The 19,984-nt window shown below is 42.7% G+C and overlaps 1 protein-coding gene and 1 long non-coding RNA gene across 3 annotated transcripts in view; one reads left to right on the top strand and one right to left on the bottom strand.

Annotated features, from left to right (window-relative positions):
- Positions 1–3,735: 3,735 nt before the first annotated feature.
- Positions 3,736–19,218, top strand: LOC123804380. Of its 2 annotated transcripts, none has more exons than XR_006783154.1 (3): positions 3,736–3,798; positions 4,634–4,804; positions 18,974–19,218. It is a non-coding gene; the product is annotated as an uncharacterized LOC123804380 (long non-coding RNA). The 2 variants fall into 2 exon arrangements; XR_006783153.1 differs by having other exon boundaries at positions 18,971–19,218.
- A 9-nt stretch (positions 19,219–19,227) lies between these two features.
- WDR64 (WD repeat domain 64) overlaps positions 19,228–19,984 on the bottom strand; it is a 72,254-nt gene continuing 71,497 nt past the window's right edge. The window contains exon 28 of the mRNA XM_045816615.1: positions 19,228–19,323. Within this exon, the coding sequence (XP_045672571.1) occupies positions 19,240–19,323 (84 nt within the window). The 3' untranslated portion in view covers positions 19,228–19,239. The remainder of the gene's footprint in view (positions 19,324–19,984) is intronic.

The following is a 19,984-nucleotide window of genomic DNA, read 5'->3' as shown; positions in this document are numbered from 1 at the left end:
TGCCAGCTTCACTCCCGGCAGGCGCTGAGCCCTGTCTCCTGCCTGCCCCGTCCCGAGCTCTGGTTTCACACTGGAGCTGCTCTGAAGAAACGGATTTAGTCAAGTAAGAGCTGTGCCTGCGCACATTATGGCCCCTTCCTGGAAACTCGCTGTACTTCAAAGAAAATGTAGTTACCCAAGGTGGGGAAACCGAAATTTACTGAGCAGAAGAAGTCTTTTGGTTGTAAATGACAGAAACCCAACTCACATTAGCTCCTGTAATGGTGGAATTGTGGCTTCTTTAAGAAACATATGTTGAAGGCTTAACCCCCAGAACCTCAGCATGTGACCTTATCGGGAGATAGGATTGTGACAGAGACAATTAAAGTAACAGGAGGTTAGGAGGGTGAGCCCTACTCCCAGGCGCCTGGCGTCCTTATAAAAAGGGAATATTTGGAGACAGATATTCACATGGGGAGGGCGCTGTGTGAGGGTGAAGACAGCCGCCCGCAAGCCGAGGAGAGAGGCCTGGAACAGATCCCCCCTGAGAAGGAACCGACTGTGCCGACATCTGAATTTTGGACTTCTCTCCTGCAGAGCTGAGACAATAAATTTCTATTGTTTTGGCCACTCAATTCGTGGTACTTTGTTATAGCAACCTTAGCAAAGTAACACACCTTCATGCACCTGAGAAGTTTGGGAGAAGTTTAGGGTTTAGGCACGGGCGAATCTAATGGTTCAAATGTTATCATTAGGACTTGATGTATCTGTGCATCTCCTTTTCCTCAGTGCTGCTTTTACATATTTCATCCATTCTAAAGTGCATATTTTTCCTTGCATTTCCACATGACTGAAATCAATGAGCAATATACAACTTCTTCTTATATTTCTTCCTTCTTAGGGGTACATACAATAATGGCATGCTTTGTGATCAATGGCATCTTAGAGCCCATTAGAAGTGGAGTGTTTGCAGTCAGGCTGTGCCAGGGGGCAATCTTGGCAGCTCAGAGCTTGCTATCTAAGTCACCTAGCAACCACCATGGAACAAAGGCGCCTTTCCTAACTGTTGCAGCAAATGGCCTAGGCTCCCTGACCCCTGTGCCTCTGTTTATACTCAAGCCAAGAAAGCAGGGCTGGTGGAAGGGGCTAGTAGATGCAGCACCCTTGAAATCACATGACCTGTGAGTAATAAAGGGGTGGTTCCCCAAAGGAATTAGTTCATAACCTTGGGAATTCCCCAGGTACAACTGGAAACTGGCCCCATCCGTGGAAGGCAAGAAGAGACCCAAGAAAGAGGCAGACCACTTCCGATTGGTAGGCGGCAGTTTAATACACAAGGGAACTTGTATTTGTGGCTCGTCTTGGGGCTGAAGATGAGTAGGCCTCTGCACCTGCCCATCAGAATCTTAGACGTGTGTGTAGAGGCCTTAACCGGGTTCAGACATGTATTCAATCTGGATGTCTCACCAACTCTTTACTCTCCCCAGTCGGTGTCTTCAAAACAGCTGAGCTTTCCCTTGCCCTGGTCTAGCTTTCGGGACAACAGGGAGTCACATCCTCTCCATCTCCTCCTCCAGTAAAAGGGAAACAAAATACTGTTACCAGGAGAAAGGGGGTGAGTGCTCAAAAGGCTCATGCCACCACGGATACCGGCCTGTGCCAGGCACTGTCACGTGACTCCTGCTTAATGGCCCTTTCTGTTTCCCTGGTCAGGAAACCGAGGCTCCATGAGTCGTACACCTGTTGATGGACCTGAGTACTACCAAATAGTTACAGAGTGCTCACAGTGTGTTAGAAATTCTCTAAGGGCTACAGATAGAAGAATGAAAGTTGTCCTTGTGCCCAGGGTCTCTGAAGACCAGTGGGGAGATGAGACCCAAACAATACGCAGCTTGCTATGAAATAAACAGGCCCCGAAATAGAAGCATAGTGCTACAAACTTAAACTTGCATTGGCAGAAAGTGGGGGGAGTGCCCAGTATGGATGGGGAGCTGAAACAGTTCTTTTCCCACCCTTTAAAAACACCTTTGTTACACTTCAACAAATTACCACATCAGAGCGCTGGGAAGCGATGCTGTCAAATCTTACAGTGAACCTACTACACGGAAATTACTTGTTGAGTATTTGTGGGTGAGGGATCGGAAGAGACAAATGGAGGTCGCACGCATGGGAAGATGCTGAAAGTCAGTAGGACCTGGTCTGGTTTTGCAGGTTCCTAGTGGCTCTGGTGCGTCACCAGGTCCCTCATCCATCCCAAGGTTGCCTCTTGCTCAGGTCTGTCCGACTTCAAATGGGGGACTCCTAGCTCTTAGGTCACACTGTCTTTTGCTCTGAATTTTGAACAATTTTCTTCTGCTGTTCTTTTTAGCTATTTCACTATGAATCATCTCTCCATATCAACATAAACTTGTTTTCCAAACATTTGTTTTATTCAGCTTTCGAAAAGGCCTCACCAGGTCATACACAGCTCACACTACGGGGGGGGGGGGGCTTGATTGGTTTTCAGAAATGACACCCGTGGTGATTTTATAACACACGCAGTCTTCCATAAACCTTTGGGTGTCAGTTCGTAAGAAGGTAACACACGGATTTCATTTGTGTTCTACTGATCTTTCACGGTCCCGTTTCACAACAAAGCAGGTGACCTGTCCCCACACCGTGGCCTTCCAAGCCGCCTTGTTCTCCCACCCCTCCTTCCTGGGAGGGTGTCTCCCTCCCCTGAAGCCCCACTGCTCAGCGGTACCCGCATGAAACCCAGCGTCCTTCTCGGCAGGGCCCTGGCCCTCCGCCACTGCCCACTGCCGAGAGTCCCAGTTGCCTTCCCAGAATTCAAGTTTGAGTTCATTGGCCCTCAAAGGTACTTAGGAGTTGGATTCCTTTTTTGTACACACCCCGCTAGGTGGTCTTCAGGCTGAGGTATTTCAGCATCAGTCGCTACTGAGGCTCGGCTCACAAGTGTCTCTGTCACGGTGAACCCGCCCCATTCTACCACGAGTCTGTCTCCCTTAGGCCTCCGCGGAGGATTTCTGCACCCAAGCTCCTGTAAGGCAGTGCGGAATCTGTACGTAGTTTTTTTTTTTTTAAGATTTTATTTATTTATTTATTTTTTAGAGAGGGAAGGGGGGAGAGAGAAAGAGAGAGAGAGAGAGAGAGAGAGAGAGAGAGAGAGAGAGAGAGACATCAATGTGCGGTTGCTGGGGGTTATGGCCTGCAACCCAGGAATGTAGCCTGGCTGGGAATTGAACCTGGGACACTTTGGTTCCCAGCCCGCGCTCAATCCACTGAGCTACGCCAGCTAGGGCTGTACGTAGTTTTAAGAAAGCATTTCTCGGTTTGTGTAATCCAGATATAATTATCCTAATTTCCACGCCATTTTATCTTTACAAACCTGTCTTCAGTAGCTCTTCACATGATAATTGCTTTTTTCTGAAATTTTGGATTTCCAGGTTTCTCTCTGATACTGGTGAGATGCCTCCATATAGGTTCCTCGAAATGATCAAAATGACCTAGAAATGCCTTCTGGGTGGGAACTGCAGGGAGACGGAGCACCTCCGTGTCTGCTAAGGACACTGTTCTAGACATCCATCATTCCCAGTGACCTTCTGCCGTTGAAAGTGCGTGGGACGCTGATAGTCTACTGCGCCTGCCTATCGTATTCTGCACGTCCTCGCTCTCTGAGTGCTCTGGCCTAGGCCGCGCCTGTGCTGATGGTCCGCAAGCCCCGCCCACCGGTTTGTCCTCTGTGCATTTTGTGAAGCTCCGGCCTCTGGAGAAGGGCAACTACAAAAACGCTCCCGGCGATTCCTTTGTCATCCTCAGGTACTGTTTCTGCTTAGACCGGAGGTCACGCCCTTCCTTCTCAGATGACCTGTTCTTCGCAAGTCAAGGTGCCCCCGGTCCCCCTAAATCAATGCCTATTTTCCAACCACAGTGAGAATGTACATTTTTGTAGTGACCTTAGGGAAACATAGAAATACATGGAGAAGGGGGGGGGACCCAGTAATATTGTAAAACTGCTATTCAGAGATAACTACTCTTCACAATTTATGTATTTTCTTGCATTATATATATAATCCTGTATTTTTTCAGATATTATTTTATGAGCATTTTCCTGTGCAGTAAATATTCTTTGAACACAGCATACTATATATTCCTTTATTATGCATGTGTCATAATGGTTTAGCTCTTTGTTGTTGGATGTTTAGTTTGTTTTTATCCTTTCTTGTAAATTTTGGCCATATTTATATCTTTATTTTCTTATCTAATGATCTACTTAGGATAAGTTCCTTGAAGGGGAATGGCAGAATTAAAGGGTTTGTTTATCTTTATCTTTAATGTTCTTCATATATATTGCTAGATTGCTCTTCAGCAAAGGATTAGCAATCTAAGCTACTAGCTCATCAGGACTGCCTCTTTAAATATTCCTTTGATAATATAGAGTGTTTTATTACCTTTTTTCACTGGAAGATAGATGAAGGATGCCACCACACTCTTAATTTTATTTCTTTGGATACTGAGAATTGAACATTGCTTCTCATGTGTTTTTTTCCTTATCTGCATTTATTTTGCACATTCACTCTTTGTGCCCTTGGCCCATTTTTTTCCTACTAGGTTGTTAAAGTTTCCCTTTATCTTTTCTGTTTTGATGTTGTAGAGAGTTGAGTTGATGATACTCCTCCTCTCATGGACAATATCAGCCTTGCTCCTTGGTCTCCTGATTCATAACCCCCTGCACTGCCTCTCCTCCCCCCAACACACACAGTCCAGCATCCTCGTGTGTTCAGCGAATGTCCTCCATTTATGGGAGTTGTAAACTGTGTCTATGGTAAGCATGTATTTTATATTTACATAAATCAAGTGGTATTGCATATTACATTTCATTCTTTTTTTAAATGGGAACTTTAGTTTTTTTGTTGACACTATTACAGATGTCCCCTTTGCCCCGCCCCACCCCGCCCACCTCCTCCCAGCCCCGCCCCCCTTCCCTCTGGTCATCACCACACTGTTGTCTGTGTGTGTCTATGGGTTATGCATATATGTTCTTTGGCTCTTTTCTCTTAAACAACATTTTTTATCCTTGCCCGAGGACATTTTTTTTTCATTGCTTTTAGAGAGAGAGAGGGAGGGAGAAAGAAAAACATGATGAGAGAGAGCTGTATTCATTGGTTGACTCCGGTACCTGCCCAGACGTTGGACCACAACCTAGGTGTGTGCCTCCACCGGAGCGGAACCGAGGCCTCCCGGTTTCCCGCCCCCGCACCACCGTAAACAATGCTGCAACAGGGGTCCACCTACATACCCCGTTCAAGCTTGTGAGGAGTTTTGGGAACACACACGTGCACACACGAGTGGAATTGCCGGGTCATGCCTACTTTGGACTACCCTGCCAAGTGCCTTTCAGATCGGTGTTGTGGTGTGAATTCCCACCAGCAGCGCATGCGCGTTCCTGCAGTCCTGTTCACTGCACTCCCGGGCCCTCTAACGCATAAGAGTGATACGTAATTACTGTTTTGTTTTGCCTTTCCCTGATTGATAATGACTTCGAGTGTTGCTTTTTAGGTTTTCTCTTGTGTATATCGCCTAATCATGGCCTTTACCCGTTTTTCTATATTTTTCCTGTTTTTTTTCCTATAGATTTCCAAATCTCTTGTACACTTTGCTCTGTTTTAATGCTATTTGGTACAAGTGTTTTCTCTAGTTTACTTACTTTTAATTTCGTTTATGATGTTTTATACATTTCTAAGTTTTAAATGCATTAAGTAGTCAATTCTACTTATATTATTATTTGATTTAATCCAGATGCACTTATGATATTTGGCAAAATTAATTATGTTTTTCTTTGTTTCCCTCTGTGTTGGCAATATCTCTTCTTTATTGCTTTCCCAAAATATATTCTTCATAGGTCAGCCAGTTGCCCAAAAGGTGTATTGTCACTTTTGGTCCACTAGAGGGAAGCACTTACTTAGGAAAAACCTGAAGTTCTCTCTAAAACTGGTTTTCTTTTCTCTCTCCAAGTCTTAATGAAAATAAGTAATTTGCATTTAAATTCCATGACTGGAAATTACCTGGACAAACTGAAAAGGCTATTTTTAAAGATTTTATTTATTTAGTTCTAGAGGGATGGGAAGGGACAGAGAAAGAAAGGGTAAGCAACGTTGATATGCAAGAGATAGATACATAGGCCCAACTAGGGACCTGGCCTGAAACCCAGGCATATGCCCTAGCTGGGAATCGAACCACCGACATTTCGGTTTGCAGGCCAGTGCTCAATCCACTGAGCCACACCAGTCAGGGCTGAAAAGGGTATTTTTAAAGATAAGTTATATAATAAAGATTCAAAGTTGTGTTTTTAGTGGAAAAATTAAAGAAAGAACAGAAATAAAGCAGTTAAAATTTTCTTGACTTAGGAGATAGTTTTAATTTTAAAATAAAAATAACGGTGGTCCAGCTTCTACTCCAGATCTGCATCAGACATCAGTAAAAAAGAAGTGGGTAAAAAGAAATAGCAACAGTGGCTTTGTCTCCTGTTCCCCTTTTTTGCTGTGAAAGGCCAGGAGGTGGGGCTCACCTGTCTCCCATTTTTCTCCAGGGCCCCTACACAGGTGACTACGTGGAAAACAGTTTCCAAACTAAAAACCAAACCAAAGCAAACACCCTGTTGTTTTAATTCAAATGAGGTGATTGGTAAAAAAAAGACCAAGCTGGTCCAAACACAGCCATGGAATTGTGCTTCCTCTTTGAGTGTCTGGAGTGTTCTTAGTAAAATCATGCTTAGCACACAAAAGCAGACAAATCCACAAAGGGAGAGAAGGAGGAAGAGAAGGAGGGAAGGAAAGAGGAGGAGGGAAGGAAGGAAGGAAGGAAGGAAGGAAGGAAGGGTGGGTCAACTAGCAAGACCAATTCTAGTCTATGAAAACACAAAAGGACAGCTTTTAGCTAAACCGTTTTAGCTAAAACAGTTCTTTACATATAACTGCTTATATTTAGACCTGGGAAAAACAGTCCAGATCAAATGGTCATCCGTGCAAAGCGCTATGAAAAGCAAGGCACAGTTATTATTACCAGGGTGCATATGCCATTGTGGGCGGGGCCTGTGTTTGCCAGATGTGAAAAAACTGGAACCCTTGTGCGCTGCTGGTGGGAAGGCAGAAGAGTGCAGCCACGAGGAAAAACAGTGTGGACCTTCCTCAGCCAATGAAAGGCAGGGCAACCATGTGACCCAGCAATTGCACTCCTGTGTGCATATCCAAAAAAAAATTAAATCAGGGTCTCAAAGGGCGATCTGCCTCCCTGTGTCAGTTGCAGCAGCATTCACGACAGCCTCGATGGGGAGACCACCCAAAGGTGCATCAGCAGAGGAATGGGTAAAGCAAACATGGTGTGGACTTACAACAGAACATTAGCCTTAGAAAAGAAGCAAGTCCTGTCATTTGCAACAACTTGGATAGACCTGGGGGCCATTATGCTAAGTGAAATCAGCCAGTCACAGAAGGACAAATACCATATGTTTCCACTTATATATGAGGCTTCCAGAATCATCATGTTCACAGAGACGGAAAGTGGAATTGTGGTTATAGGGATCTGAGGGAGAGGAACATGGAAAATTACTTTTTAATGGGTATAGAGTTTCTGTTGTACAGGATGAGTAAGTGCCAGCGACCTACCATACGACGTAATACCTATAGGTAACAAAACAGTATTTTGTACTTCAAAGTATGTTAAGAACATAGACCTTCGTGTTCATATTAAAAAAACTCTCAGAAAGGCAGACACCCACAAAAGAGCACAAGGACACTTCGGAGGTGATGAATAGGGGCAGTGTCTTGGTGGTGGTGATGGTGTCACAGGCATGTCCGTGTGTCCACACTTATCGAGATCTAAATAGTAAATGCATGTAACACTTCCTATGTCAATTACACCTCCGTAAAGCTAAAAAAAATCTGGAAGGGCTAGTCTTTTCTTTTTAAATTTTTTCGTGAAACATAAAGATCTTTATGTTCTCCTATGAATATTCGAAGTTTGCTTTTAAAAACTTTATTTTCAGTCAGTCATCACTTAGTTGGGCATGGGGGGAGATTCATCATTGTTAATACTTAGGTTTCTGAGCCACAACAAATACTATTCTGTTTAAGTGTTTTATATTGTTCAGTTTAAATGAAAAATTATAATACAAGGTTAAAATTGTTCAATGTAGATCTTACATGTTGGTTGTTAAATGTATTCCTAAGAAGGTAATGATTTAATTTTTGCTATATCTTTTTCCATATGTCTATTATTTAATTGTTTTTATATTGGGAAGCTACCTAATTTTTTTTGCATTAATTTTGCATATAGCTAACTTATTGAATTTTTTTCTTGTTTATAAAGGCTTTGGGGTTAATTTTCTTAAGGTTTCCAGGTGTACAGACATAAAACTTTTTCCATCTCCATTTTTAATGAGAAAAATAAGAATACATTAAAAAAATTAAAGTTGCATTGCTTATAATAAGCATCTTGAATACAGAGTAAGGGTTAGGTATATTTTACAATAATCAGAGAGAAGGGGAGAGAGAGAGAGAAGGGAAGGGAAGGGAAGGGAAGGGAGGGGGGAGGGAGGGGGGAGGGAGGGAAGGGGGAGGGGAGGGGAGGGGAGGGGAGGGGGAGGGGGAGGGGAGGGAGGGGAGGGGAGGGGAGGGGAGGGATATTCTACCAGAAAAAATAAGTGAGCTCTTGGATGTCATTAAGAAAGTTAGAAAGTCTATAGTGCCAGTTGGGGTGCTGAAAATATCGAGGCGAACACTACGTAAAGTACATGATTGATTGTCTGACCACTAAGCTGCACACCTCAAACCAATACATAATGAATACATAGAAATAAACAAAAAAGAAAATTAGGAAACCTGGTTAACAACCATTATGTGTCATGAACAGGGACATTATGGACACTAGCATTTGTTAAATCTCTTATTCTATGGCACCTACACTGAACTTGGGGCTACATTGTCCCTAAAATTGTGACTACACAGTCCTGTGACATGTCCTTGGAGCCTGTTGTAGCCGCAGCTAAGGAAAAGAGGACCTCTGTCCCCTTTCCTGCCAGCAAAAGCTGTCCCTAAGGGCAGTGGCCATCCTCCCCCATTTCTGACTTTCCTCAGCCAGAGATGAAAGCACTGTCCCTGACCCAGTAACCGGCAGAGAGAGACAAGGGGCCTCAGAGGCCCTCTGGGGCCAATGGAGCACGGCTCTGGGACGGAGGGACGGTTGGCACACGCCGACAGCCCTTTGCTGGCGCCAGGATCGGGAGCTCTGAACGTCATCCCTCGTGAGAAGTCACCTTCTCTTCCCTCATTAGGTGCACTTCCTCGCTGAGCTGGCCGACTTGCAGTGGCGCTGCCCCGTGGCCAGGCAGCGCGCCTCCTCTCTGCCAGAAAATGATTTTGGATTCAATTTTCGTTGTGCTTCCCGATTTTCTCTTACACTTAAAAAAAACTGGATACTCAGATGTTTTTCTTAGCTCAGTGCCGACTAAGACTGAATCGGATATGGTGGAGCAGGTATTTCTGGCTGTAGCCAGTCAATGAGCGCTGACGAAGCTCTTACAGTGAGCAAGGCATTATATCACCCAGAGTGAGCAATGAAGAAAAAAGTGACTTCTGCTGTTGCTTTTTCAAGATTTTATTTACCCTTTAGAGAAGGGAAGGGAGGGAGAAAGAGAGGGAGAGGAACATCATTCTGTGATTGCCTCTTGTGCGCCCCCTGCTGGCCCATAACCCAGGCATGTGCCCAAGACTGGAAATCGAACCAAGGACCCTTTGATTTGCAGGCTAGTGATCAACCACAGAGCCACACCGGCCAGGGCCGGTTTCGCTTTTTAAAGTTGTCTGTCTGTATGCTGCCTCATTTAGAAATTGATCACAAGTATTATGTAACGACTGGAGTCAGTCTTAATGACCTAAAGCTGCCTGCGCATCACAATCATTTCGGTATCTAAAATAATCGGGAGGCCTTGTCTCCATACCAGACCCAGCTGCGTTAGCGTTTTTAGAGGGTTGACCTGGGAATCTGCATTGTGTTAAAAAAAAAAAAACCCTACCTTTCAACTGATTGGGCTAGCCTTTGGAAATCACCAGTCTATATTTCACCCAAGGAAAAATCAATTGAAATGTCTAGACAGAGAAATAACGAAGAGTTGTGTTAGTTTATCTTTCCATTGTTAGACAACTTTCAGAAATTTAGGAAAATTTTCAGTTTTATAATTTTGTAAAGTGAAAGCTCAGAGAAAAGAAAAATGTAAGTGCATATGTTTTCTCGGGGGGTGGGCAAGGACTGGGAGGAGGTGGGCAGAGGGGAAAATGGGGGCAGCTGTAATAGCGTAAACAATAAAAATAAACTTAAAAAATAAGATGAAATGTTTGCCTTTTGTCGTATGTTGAGCTACGTAAAACTCACTTGTCACACTGCCATGGTTCGTGACTCAGCTTCGCTCCCGAGTGCTGATGGGAAGAGCATCTGGCATATTGGGATAACATTAGTCTTGGCAATCATGAAACCCAACTCAAACGAGAAATAGTACCAAGCGCCTGCTCTGTGCCAGGAGTAGTGTACACATAACCAGAAAACAGTCTAAGAATCGAGGAAGTGAGCTACTACGTCAAGTCAGACTAAGGGAAATAATAAGTAGCAGTGATTTATAAATAGAAACAATATCAGGGGGATTATTTTAATAATCCCTTTGAGCCAATCAAGGGCAAATATAATTAAATTCTGTAGTGTTGGAGTTAATGCCGTTGATGCTGGTGTTACTCATTTTATATTTTAAATATTAATCAAAATGAACTTCTAAGATCTTCTCATGTTGCATGCATTCAGCAGGTTACTCACTAGTTTCTAATGCTCAGGGAGGTCAGTTTACTAACTTTCAAGGCCGTTAGAAGAACATAGAGGGAGGGAGAGTAAAGGAATTGGAAGAGTATCACAGGTTCCTGACCCAGGACAACTGGCCCAGAAGCAATAATTAAATGACTCCTTTGGCAGAGAATAAGGTGTGGGGGAGGGGAAGAGAAAGAAGAGCTATAATTGAGGTTTTTGGTAGCAGTCAGGTGTGTGAGAAAATGGGGGAAGTCTTTAAGGAAGGAAGGAAAGAAAAAAAGGTATTTGAAATCCACAGTGGCATGGTATACTGATGTTCTAAATTCTTGAAAGGGATGGTTTTCTTTAAAGTAGATGGATTGGGGTTGGGGGGCGGGCACAGACAGGGAGGAGGAGGGGTTGGAAGGGGGTCAGATCAATACACGGTACTGTAAGTGTTTGAAGGCAGGTTTAGCCCCCTTCCTCTTCAGTACGAACCAAAAGATAGTTCTGAAATTTCAGCTGAGAGCAATTTAAAAGTTAGACAACCTTTCCTATATTTCTACAGAGTAAATTACTATATGGTTAGATTTTTCAATATAGCAGCCCAAATTCCTGAAAATTCCTATGTAATATAGTAACAAATAAATCTAAAGGAAACGTTTACCTTAGGACATAATAAAAATATTTTTTCTAATGATTGTATATTTCTTGCAGGGCATCTAAATGCCCGGTGGTAACATAAAAGACTTAATGGTAACATAGTTTCCATGGTGATTACATATCTTGGATTTTGAATTCTGACTCCTTTTCCTCTTTACCCTGGATGCCTCCTTCCGTTGAAGGATTTAAGTTTATTCTCTACAATCCAGAGGTTTCCTGAGTCCCATGTGGGGAGGAGGAGCTCATTCATGCAAACATTGGCTACTGAAATTTGGATTTACAAGTAGACTGCTTAACTTTGGCAGTGCATCATGAAAAACAGGTTGGCTTTGAGAGAAGAAACTTACTACTCACCAGAGGAGCAGCATAGAACAGACAAGATCGTTCTTCAAAGAGAACTGGGGACAGAGAACAAAACTGAAAACAAATTTTGGCTGCTTTTTTATTCTTTAAAGCCTGAACTATAAAAAATATGTGCATGCATATGTATGTAATTGTCCATCCACATGAGATGTTCTCCTACAAAAAGGCCAAATTAATGTACAGAAATACATACCATACAAAAAGTTAAAATAAATTACTTGGGCAACCTGGGCCAGAGGACTCCTTGTACAAGAATATATGATGTGGTCACGCTCTGGAACAGTTGCTAAGAGGAGGATATAAATTTGGTTCTGAACTTCCTAAGCTGTGAGAAATGACATCCACTTACCGGACTTACGGTGTCCACAAGATCCAGGCAGTTTCGTTCTCCAGACAAGGCTCAGCCCTTCCTGCCCTGAGACATAGACTTGTCTCTCGACTCCTTGTGAGAGTGACCCCGTGTGATCTAGGAATGATGCCATCATCTCTGGATCCCTGTCATAACCACTATGACAGCTTCTGCTTGGCTGTGCATCACGATGTTCCTCAATTTAGGTCCAACAAAGCCAAAATACTGATACAACTCAGTGAGTCCCATTCATGGAAATTCAGTGAAAGCTATCAGTGACTTATCACAATAAGGTACTCCACTTAGGCAGCTTTGGAACAGAATAATATGATACAAGAGACAAACATGTATTAAACTGCTTTTCACATATATTGAATAATTCCTTAAGGAATGAAACGAGAAGAATCATATTACAATAGGAAGTCTACAGAGGAGGAACTTAAGAAATGGAACGAATAACTTCTTTCATTCTGCACAAAACGATAGCTTTCTGTTAGTCCTCCTGGCACCAGGAAAGACAGTAAAGCTACTGAGAAGGTGGTTTGTGAGGCTGACCTCCATAACAGAGAGCTACCCGTGGGCTCTGAAGTCCAAGACCCAACATTTTCCATTTTTCTATGCGTTACCAATATTTGCTGATCGATTTGGCTGCTAATAACATGGATCTTTGAAGTGATGACTGGTAGGCATATAGAGTTTTTGCTAATCTTTCAAGAGGCTCCAGAGAGGCGGGGGGTTCTGGAGGCCTTGGTTCTAGGGGAGGCTCTGCTGTCGAAGGAAAGTTGTCATTAGCAGTCCACGTGGTGTCTCGCTCCTTCGATTTCATGGCCTTCACTCACGGCCAGTGAAATGCACATAGGCCTATCCATGAAGGACAAATGATTTTTTTTTTCCCCAATTAGAATGCAATGGTTATCGGACAAAAATATGAGACAGGTCAGATCTCACTGGCAGCTATACCATGCTGTGCTCCCAAGAGGCAGGGCACTGAGCCTCTTCCTTGTATTAGTTCATTTGATCCCCCTACAACCATAAAAACCAGGCACAGCTCGAACCCCACAATGTGAGCCGCTGAAAGCCAGTCAGGTGGCTATCATTTGGGACTATCGAGAATCACAAGGCTGTGGACGTTCTTCTAGGTGTCTTTTGGAATACATGTACACACGTTTCTGGTAGGCGTACAGACCTAGGGGAGGGACTGCTGTCACGCAATTGCATTTGTGCCGTGTCCACGGGTAAGACCAGATCGCTTTCCAAAGTGGTTGAACCCGTCTCCATGTCTACCAGAAGCACATGGGTTCCTGCTGCACCACATCTTTGCCAGCACCTGGCATTGTTGGTCCGTTGAATTCTAGCCATTCTGGGGTTTGTGTAGGGGTATCGCACGTGGTTTTGATGAGCGTTACGCTAGTGACTCGGGAGACTGAGCACGTGTTCATGCAGGCGCTGGCTGTTCCGACGTCCTCTTCTCTGCGGTGTCGCTTCCTGGCCCGTGTCTCTTTTACTCTAATGTGATTTTCTTACTGATTTGTTGGGGATCTTCACATATTCTGGATACAAACCCCTTTTTTCTTTTTGTTATGTGTGGTACGAATCTCTGCCGTTCTGTGGCTCATTTTATCACCTTCTTAACAGTGTCTTTGGCGAACAAGCATTTTAAATTTGAATACAGTTCAATTTGCCAATGTTTCCCTTGGTGTCAGTGCTTTCTGTACACTACTGAACAATTTTTCCTGTGTCCCCAGCTCTTTAAGACATTCTTCTTTTATTCTAAGATTGCTTTGTGTTTTCTCTTTCATTCTTAGAATTACAATCACATGCTATTAATTTCTATGCACAGTGGGAGGTGGAAGTCATTTATATATATATATATTTTCAATATAGATATCGAATTCCACCAGGATCACTTATTGAAAAGTTAAGTCTGTGTATACTCTGTGAAGTACTGCCAATGCCCAAATCAAACACCCAGATATGTAAGGATTGCTCTCTGTGCTCTTCATGCCATCGCCCTGGTCTGTGTGCCTATTCTTGGGCCCACACCACTCAGGCTTAACTACTGCAGCTCTTTAATAGGTCTCAATACATAGTCAAGCAGTTCTATGCTCTCTTACCATTCTTCAAAAGGATCCTGGTTATTCTTGGCCTTTTTAACATTCTTTTTTTTAAGATTTTATTTATTTATTTTTAGAGAGGGAATGGAGGGAGAGAGAGAGAGAGAGAGAGAGATAGGGAGAGAGAGAAACATCAATGTGCAGTTGCTGGGGGCCATGGCCTGCAGCCCAGGCACATACCCTGACTGGGAATCGAACCTGCGACACTTTGGTTCGCAGCCCGCACTCAGTCCACTGAGCTATGCCAGCCAGGGCTTATATTCTTAAAGTTTTGAATCCATTTGTCAACTTAAACTGTTTTAAATGTGGAGATTTTGACTGAAGGCATTTTGACTGAAAGGTCAATGTCTTTAATTTCGATATGCATAAAACATAAGATGGATCGATGGGCTCATGGATGGATATGTGATGAAGCAAATCAAATAACATGTTGATTGTAGAATCTAGGTGGTAGGTATATAGGTCATCATTACAGAGTTCTTTCAAATTCTCTGAAGGTTACAATTTTTTCCAACAATAAAATGACGGAGGAGAAAGAAGTCTAATGAGGAAATCAGTAAAACATTTTAGAGAAAATTGAAAGAATCTCTGTATAAAGGCAAAGGTGTATTTATATTCATGGTTTTGAAGACTTAACTTTATAAAGACGCAAATTCTCTCTAGGTTATTGAAAACGAACCACCAAAATATCGAGTGGCTTAAATCACTGATGACTTTATTTGTTTACGATTTTGCGGGTGGGTGGTTTGGGCTGGGCTTGGGTTGGCACTCCTGGTCCCACCTGTTGTCACCACAGTGAGTGGCTGGATGATCTAGGATGGCCTGCGTCACATGCCTTGTGTTTAAAGCCGCCCATTCTGGGACCTCTCTGTTTGGTCTCTTGTCCCCAAAGAAGCTCAGCGAGAATTCCTGATGGTCTCAAGATTTCAAGAGGATGAGGACATTGTGCTTTTTGATTCTAGAATTTCCATTTGGTTCTTATTCAACAATCCTAGTTCTCTGCTGAAATTCTAAATGCTGTATTTTATCTTCTCCAGTAGAGCAAGCACAGTTGTTTTAAAATCTATTGTTGGGAACCCCCCTGCCTGGTATCAGAAGCTGTAACCCCTGCCAAGGCTAAGGCTGAGGGAGTGGCCTTGGGCCATAAGCCAGAAAGGAGACAAAAGCTTACCCTCCCTGGCAGGAGCACTGCTTCTGCTGCTTCATTCATAACTGAACCCCAATGCTTGGTTGGTTAGCCAATGACAGGTAAGATTCCCCAAGGGGGGGAACAATCTAAGACAGGCATGATCATGTGGGAGGCCCGCAAGAAAGGACTTTGGGGGCCTATCACCCCCTTGGCTACAGCAAAAGGGGGTGATAGACCCTCGCTCCTTGGCTTTGATATAGCCTGAGTCCTCATCCTCTGGGAGAAAATCTCCTTATCTCTTGGTTGCCTTAGTTCCCTTGCTCCACCTAAGCCTGAAACAATGGCAGAGGGTGGTGCAGCCTTGTGCTGGAAAGGGCGGGTTCCCTGGGTGATCAGGCCTAAGAAAGAATATGTAAAACCCTGTGAAACCTGCTTTGTTTAGAGTGCTCTCAATTGAATGATAAGGGTCCAAGGAAGAAGTTTGTTCTTTAAAGTTTTACAGCTCTTTGACCCTGACTCAAAATAGGCCCTCAGACTTCCTTGTTATCTATTGTTTGATCCTTACTTCCTAGCAATGAGTAATGAGCTTTTACCTGAATTCTCATTCAAATGAAACCAATAAAAAGCCTCTCCGGAGGGGGAACGAGGCGTGCTCCCCACGTGAGGAGTGGCCCTTAGGTTCCTATTCCCCCACAGGACCTCGTAGTCTCTGTGTATGTTTTTAGCATGTTTTGATGAACATCTGCAGCCGAGATGGATACTGCTGTCTGGTATCCTCCACAATCTATACTTGTTTGAAAGTCCAGTATCTGGAACCCCTGGGTATTTTTTTCTATTACCTCCTTTTTTGTGTCCATTCTTCTCTCCTTTCTCCTCATGTACCTGGTCATTTCTTATAGTGGGTCAGGCATATATCTGGAACACTAAAGACATGTATAATTTAAGGCCTAAATGATGTCATCTTTCTCCACAGTATTTACCCTTGCTTCTGCAGGCTCCTGAGGCTCCAGCAATTTCAGGGATTGAAAGAGGTGGGAGTGAACCACAGTCCGCAGTTGAGGATCTGTCTACTTCGGTATCAGCCATGTTTCTAGGGTGTGTGGACTGGAAGTGAGAGGAGCCTACCCCTTGATGAGGCCTGGACTCCATTCCCTGCCTCCTCTGCCCTAATTACCACCTCAGCTTCTGAGCTTCTCCAGCACCCCTTCTGAAATCTGCCCCTTCTCTTGCAGGAGGAAATGGACTTCAAAATTGGGCCCACCTACTTGAGCCTCATGCCTCCCCCAGAATGCGGCACGTCCTTGGTTCACCATCTTGTTTGTGTGCAGATGCCTTCATAGGGATGTGTTCTGTGCGTTGTCTGTCTGTGCAAGTTGTCCTCAGTGGGAGCGACTGGTCCGATTTACCTAGACTACTGTTACCTGAGACAGAAGTCCGTGCTCTCTATTTTAGTAAACATTTTTATACCACACCAAACATGATGGAATAAAATATTCTTAGTCCTGGCTGGCGTAGCTCAGTGGATTGAGTGCGGGCTGTGAGCCAAAGTGTCGCAGGTTCAGTTCCCAGTCAGGGCACATGCCTGGGTTGCAGGCCATGATCCCCAGCAACCGCACATTGATGTTTCTCTCTCTCTATCTCTTTCCCTTCCCTCTCTAAAAATAAATAAATAAAATCTTTTAAAAAAATAAATAAATAAAATATTCTTAATTTGTCAAGTCTAGGCTTTTTCTTAAATGGTTTCTTTCATCAGCCTGTCAATTGACAAATGACAGAAAAGGCAAAATTTTCTATGTTTTACGAATCCTAACAAATTATAATTACATAATTAGTTATACTGCCATTCTTACCAGTATGCTGACTGATATAAAATCTCTTGTTGTATAATGTACAAAAATACTGAAGAAAATTTTAAATCTTTACGTATCAAGAAATTGCATATTTCTGTTAAAAGAAGTTTGAGAGAGTTGCTCAGTCAAAATGGGGAGTGAGAGATAATTGAGAATCTCAGACGCCATATTACAGGGGTTGCCTACACGGGAAGGTATTTAACATCATCTTGTTTCAGGAAATCCATCCCTAGGGGTGAAATTACCTTCTGTTACAACTGAGATTAAAAGGGAGGAAAGAGAATCATTTTCATAAACTCCTTGGACATTTTGTTTTCACTTTTAGAATTTTTTTTTTAAAAGAATCTTCTGGGGTGACATGGGTAAAGGAGGTCAAAAGGTACAAATTTCATTTAGAACATCTGTTAGTCACAGATGTAACGTACAGCAAGGTGACTGGAGCTAATAGCACCATATCGTGTATCTGAAAGTCGCTCAGCAAGTAGATCTACGAAGTCTTCATCACAAGAAAAAAATTTGTCATTATATGGTAATGGATGGTAACTAGACTTCCAGTGGTGATCATTTCTTGGTATATATTAATATCAAATCATTATGTTTTATACCTGAAAGTAACATAATTTTATATGTCAATTATACCTCAATTAAAAAAAATCTATGGCTTACTTAGGTATTGATAGTGCTGATTTTCCATGACTATGCTGTGTTTTTCTAAAGTCTCTTCTTTCACTTGAGTGAATTATACAAATTACTTTTAAAAAGTTTAAAAAACCTTAATGTTCACTATTTTCTTTTGGGACTTTAGTTTCTTGTATAGTTAAAATACTTGAAGAAAAAAGTTAAAAGAAAATTAGTAGGGGAAATCACATTACATATTACTACCTGCCTAGAAATAAACAGAAGTGTGTGAATAAAGTTCCTATGAATAAAAATTTCTTTAGTTCTCTGAAGTTGTTGGGAATTTTAAGAACTACAGAATCCTTCCCAGAATGGAAAGGCAGAATTAAATTCAGGGACCACAGTTTTTGTTTGTTTGTTTATTTGTTTGTTTTAGCCAAGTGGCCTGGTGCTTTGGTGAAAGTAGACTTACTTTTTGACACAGGAATGTTTTCATCACTCAGAGCTCTGAGTCATTTCCCAGAAAGGCCTAGGTCAGCCTGTCAGCAGGCTTTGGTTCTGGTATTTTCCTCATGCCTTTGACTTATTTAAAATCTCATTTATTATTGATCAAACTTAGATGCTTTTATTTTTTACAGGAGTTCCCATTGGCAACATAAATTATTTGGCCAAAACAACAAAATCAATGAATAAAAGCATGAGTAAGCAATAGACCCTAGGAAGTTCAGATAATCATTCTAGTTCTATTTATGTGGAGTTACTTCTAGATTAAATGTAAGTAACTTCTGACTTTATCTAAGAAACTCTGAACATTTCCTTCCATTTGTCACTTCTCTAAATAAAGAAGATAAATAGCTAGAAGCTTGACTGGCACATTTTTCTTTTTAATAATAATTCTTTTGTATACTACATAGCATGACATACAAGTAATTTGCCTCTTAATGCTTACATTTTGATAATTCTGGTTATGAATTAGGGTGAACAGTGGGGAAGGGGGAAGCTATTTGTTGATGACCATATTGTTTAGATCCACTGATACTATTGATTTTCTTTGTTTCCTTTGTTATTTTGCTGACAGTAGACAAGAAGCATCGCCTATTCCTTCAGTAGATTACAACGTATGGGAGAAGTTGGCCATGTGGCTGCTTGCTGCTTGCCTGGTGTTCAGAGCTGAGACCTCCTGAACTCCCCGAGCAACCATCGAGTAGCTGGCCTGAGGTTACTGGGAGGGGGCCAGTGTCTGGTGGACCCTCGCTTGCACCCTGAAATAAAGACCAGCGTATTATTGAGGCCTTGCCGTTTCACATGCAGCTCAGGCCATGGCAGCCAGTTCTGATTTTTCCTCTCTTATTTGGAGATGCCTGGGAAGAAGGCGGGAGCCAGATTTATTTGCGGGACGAGATTTCTTTTCAGACTTTTCCTCCGTTGCATCTGTGAAATAAAGGATGTATCAGCGATTAGTTGGCCTTACAAGACAAACACCAATTTCTAGAGTCAAGTGGCACTGCTAATTTTTACCAAAATTTAGTCCTCCTAGAAAGAAAGTAGATTGACTTACTTAACTATCCTCTTAATAAATAAAAAGGAATAAGTCCAAGAGAACGGATGCCTGCTTTTGAACTCGGCTCAGAGAAGTTTCTCCCTACAACGCTCCCATGGGCGCAGGGTCTGTGGCCAGTTTCTCGGTGCCCCGCACAGTGCAGAGCGCACAGTGACATTTTCAGGGATTCCGTAAACGTTCGTTTCACAAAACTGAAATCTGAACACTTGACTTTCTGAGGCAATTTTGTGTCAGCCCTCCTGGGAGTGCTCTTTACAAAATTAGGCCTTTGATGTGTATTTATGGATTTGGCTTCATCCACTATGTCCCAACTCACAGCTGTTTGGGTTTCTGCACACAGTCTGCATAGACAGGTAGTGGTGCGTCAGTCTATGCCAGTCTCCAGACTTACTCTGCCATCTTGCCCTGAGAGGGACCTGATTTTATTTTGGAAACTCATTTTAGCCCTGTGGCTACCCTTAACTCTTTTCTTCATGAAACCAGGAATTTTTATTTTATTTATTTTTTTAGATTTATTTATTTGTTTTTAGA

Source organism: Phyllostomus hastatus, unplaced genomic scaffold (assembly GCF_019186645.2).
Source record: "Phyllostomus hastatus isolate PE091 unplaced genomic scaffold, TTU_PhHast_1.1 phas_contig_148, whole genome shotgun sequence".
NCBI classification, from domain to species: domain Eukaryota; kingdom Metazoa; phylum Chordata; class Mammalia; order Chiroptera; family Phyllostomidae; genus Phyllostomus; species Phyllostomus hastatus.
The sequence above is the reverse complement of the archived record's forward strand: the minus strand, read 5'-3'. Positions and strand labels throughout refer to the sequence as shown.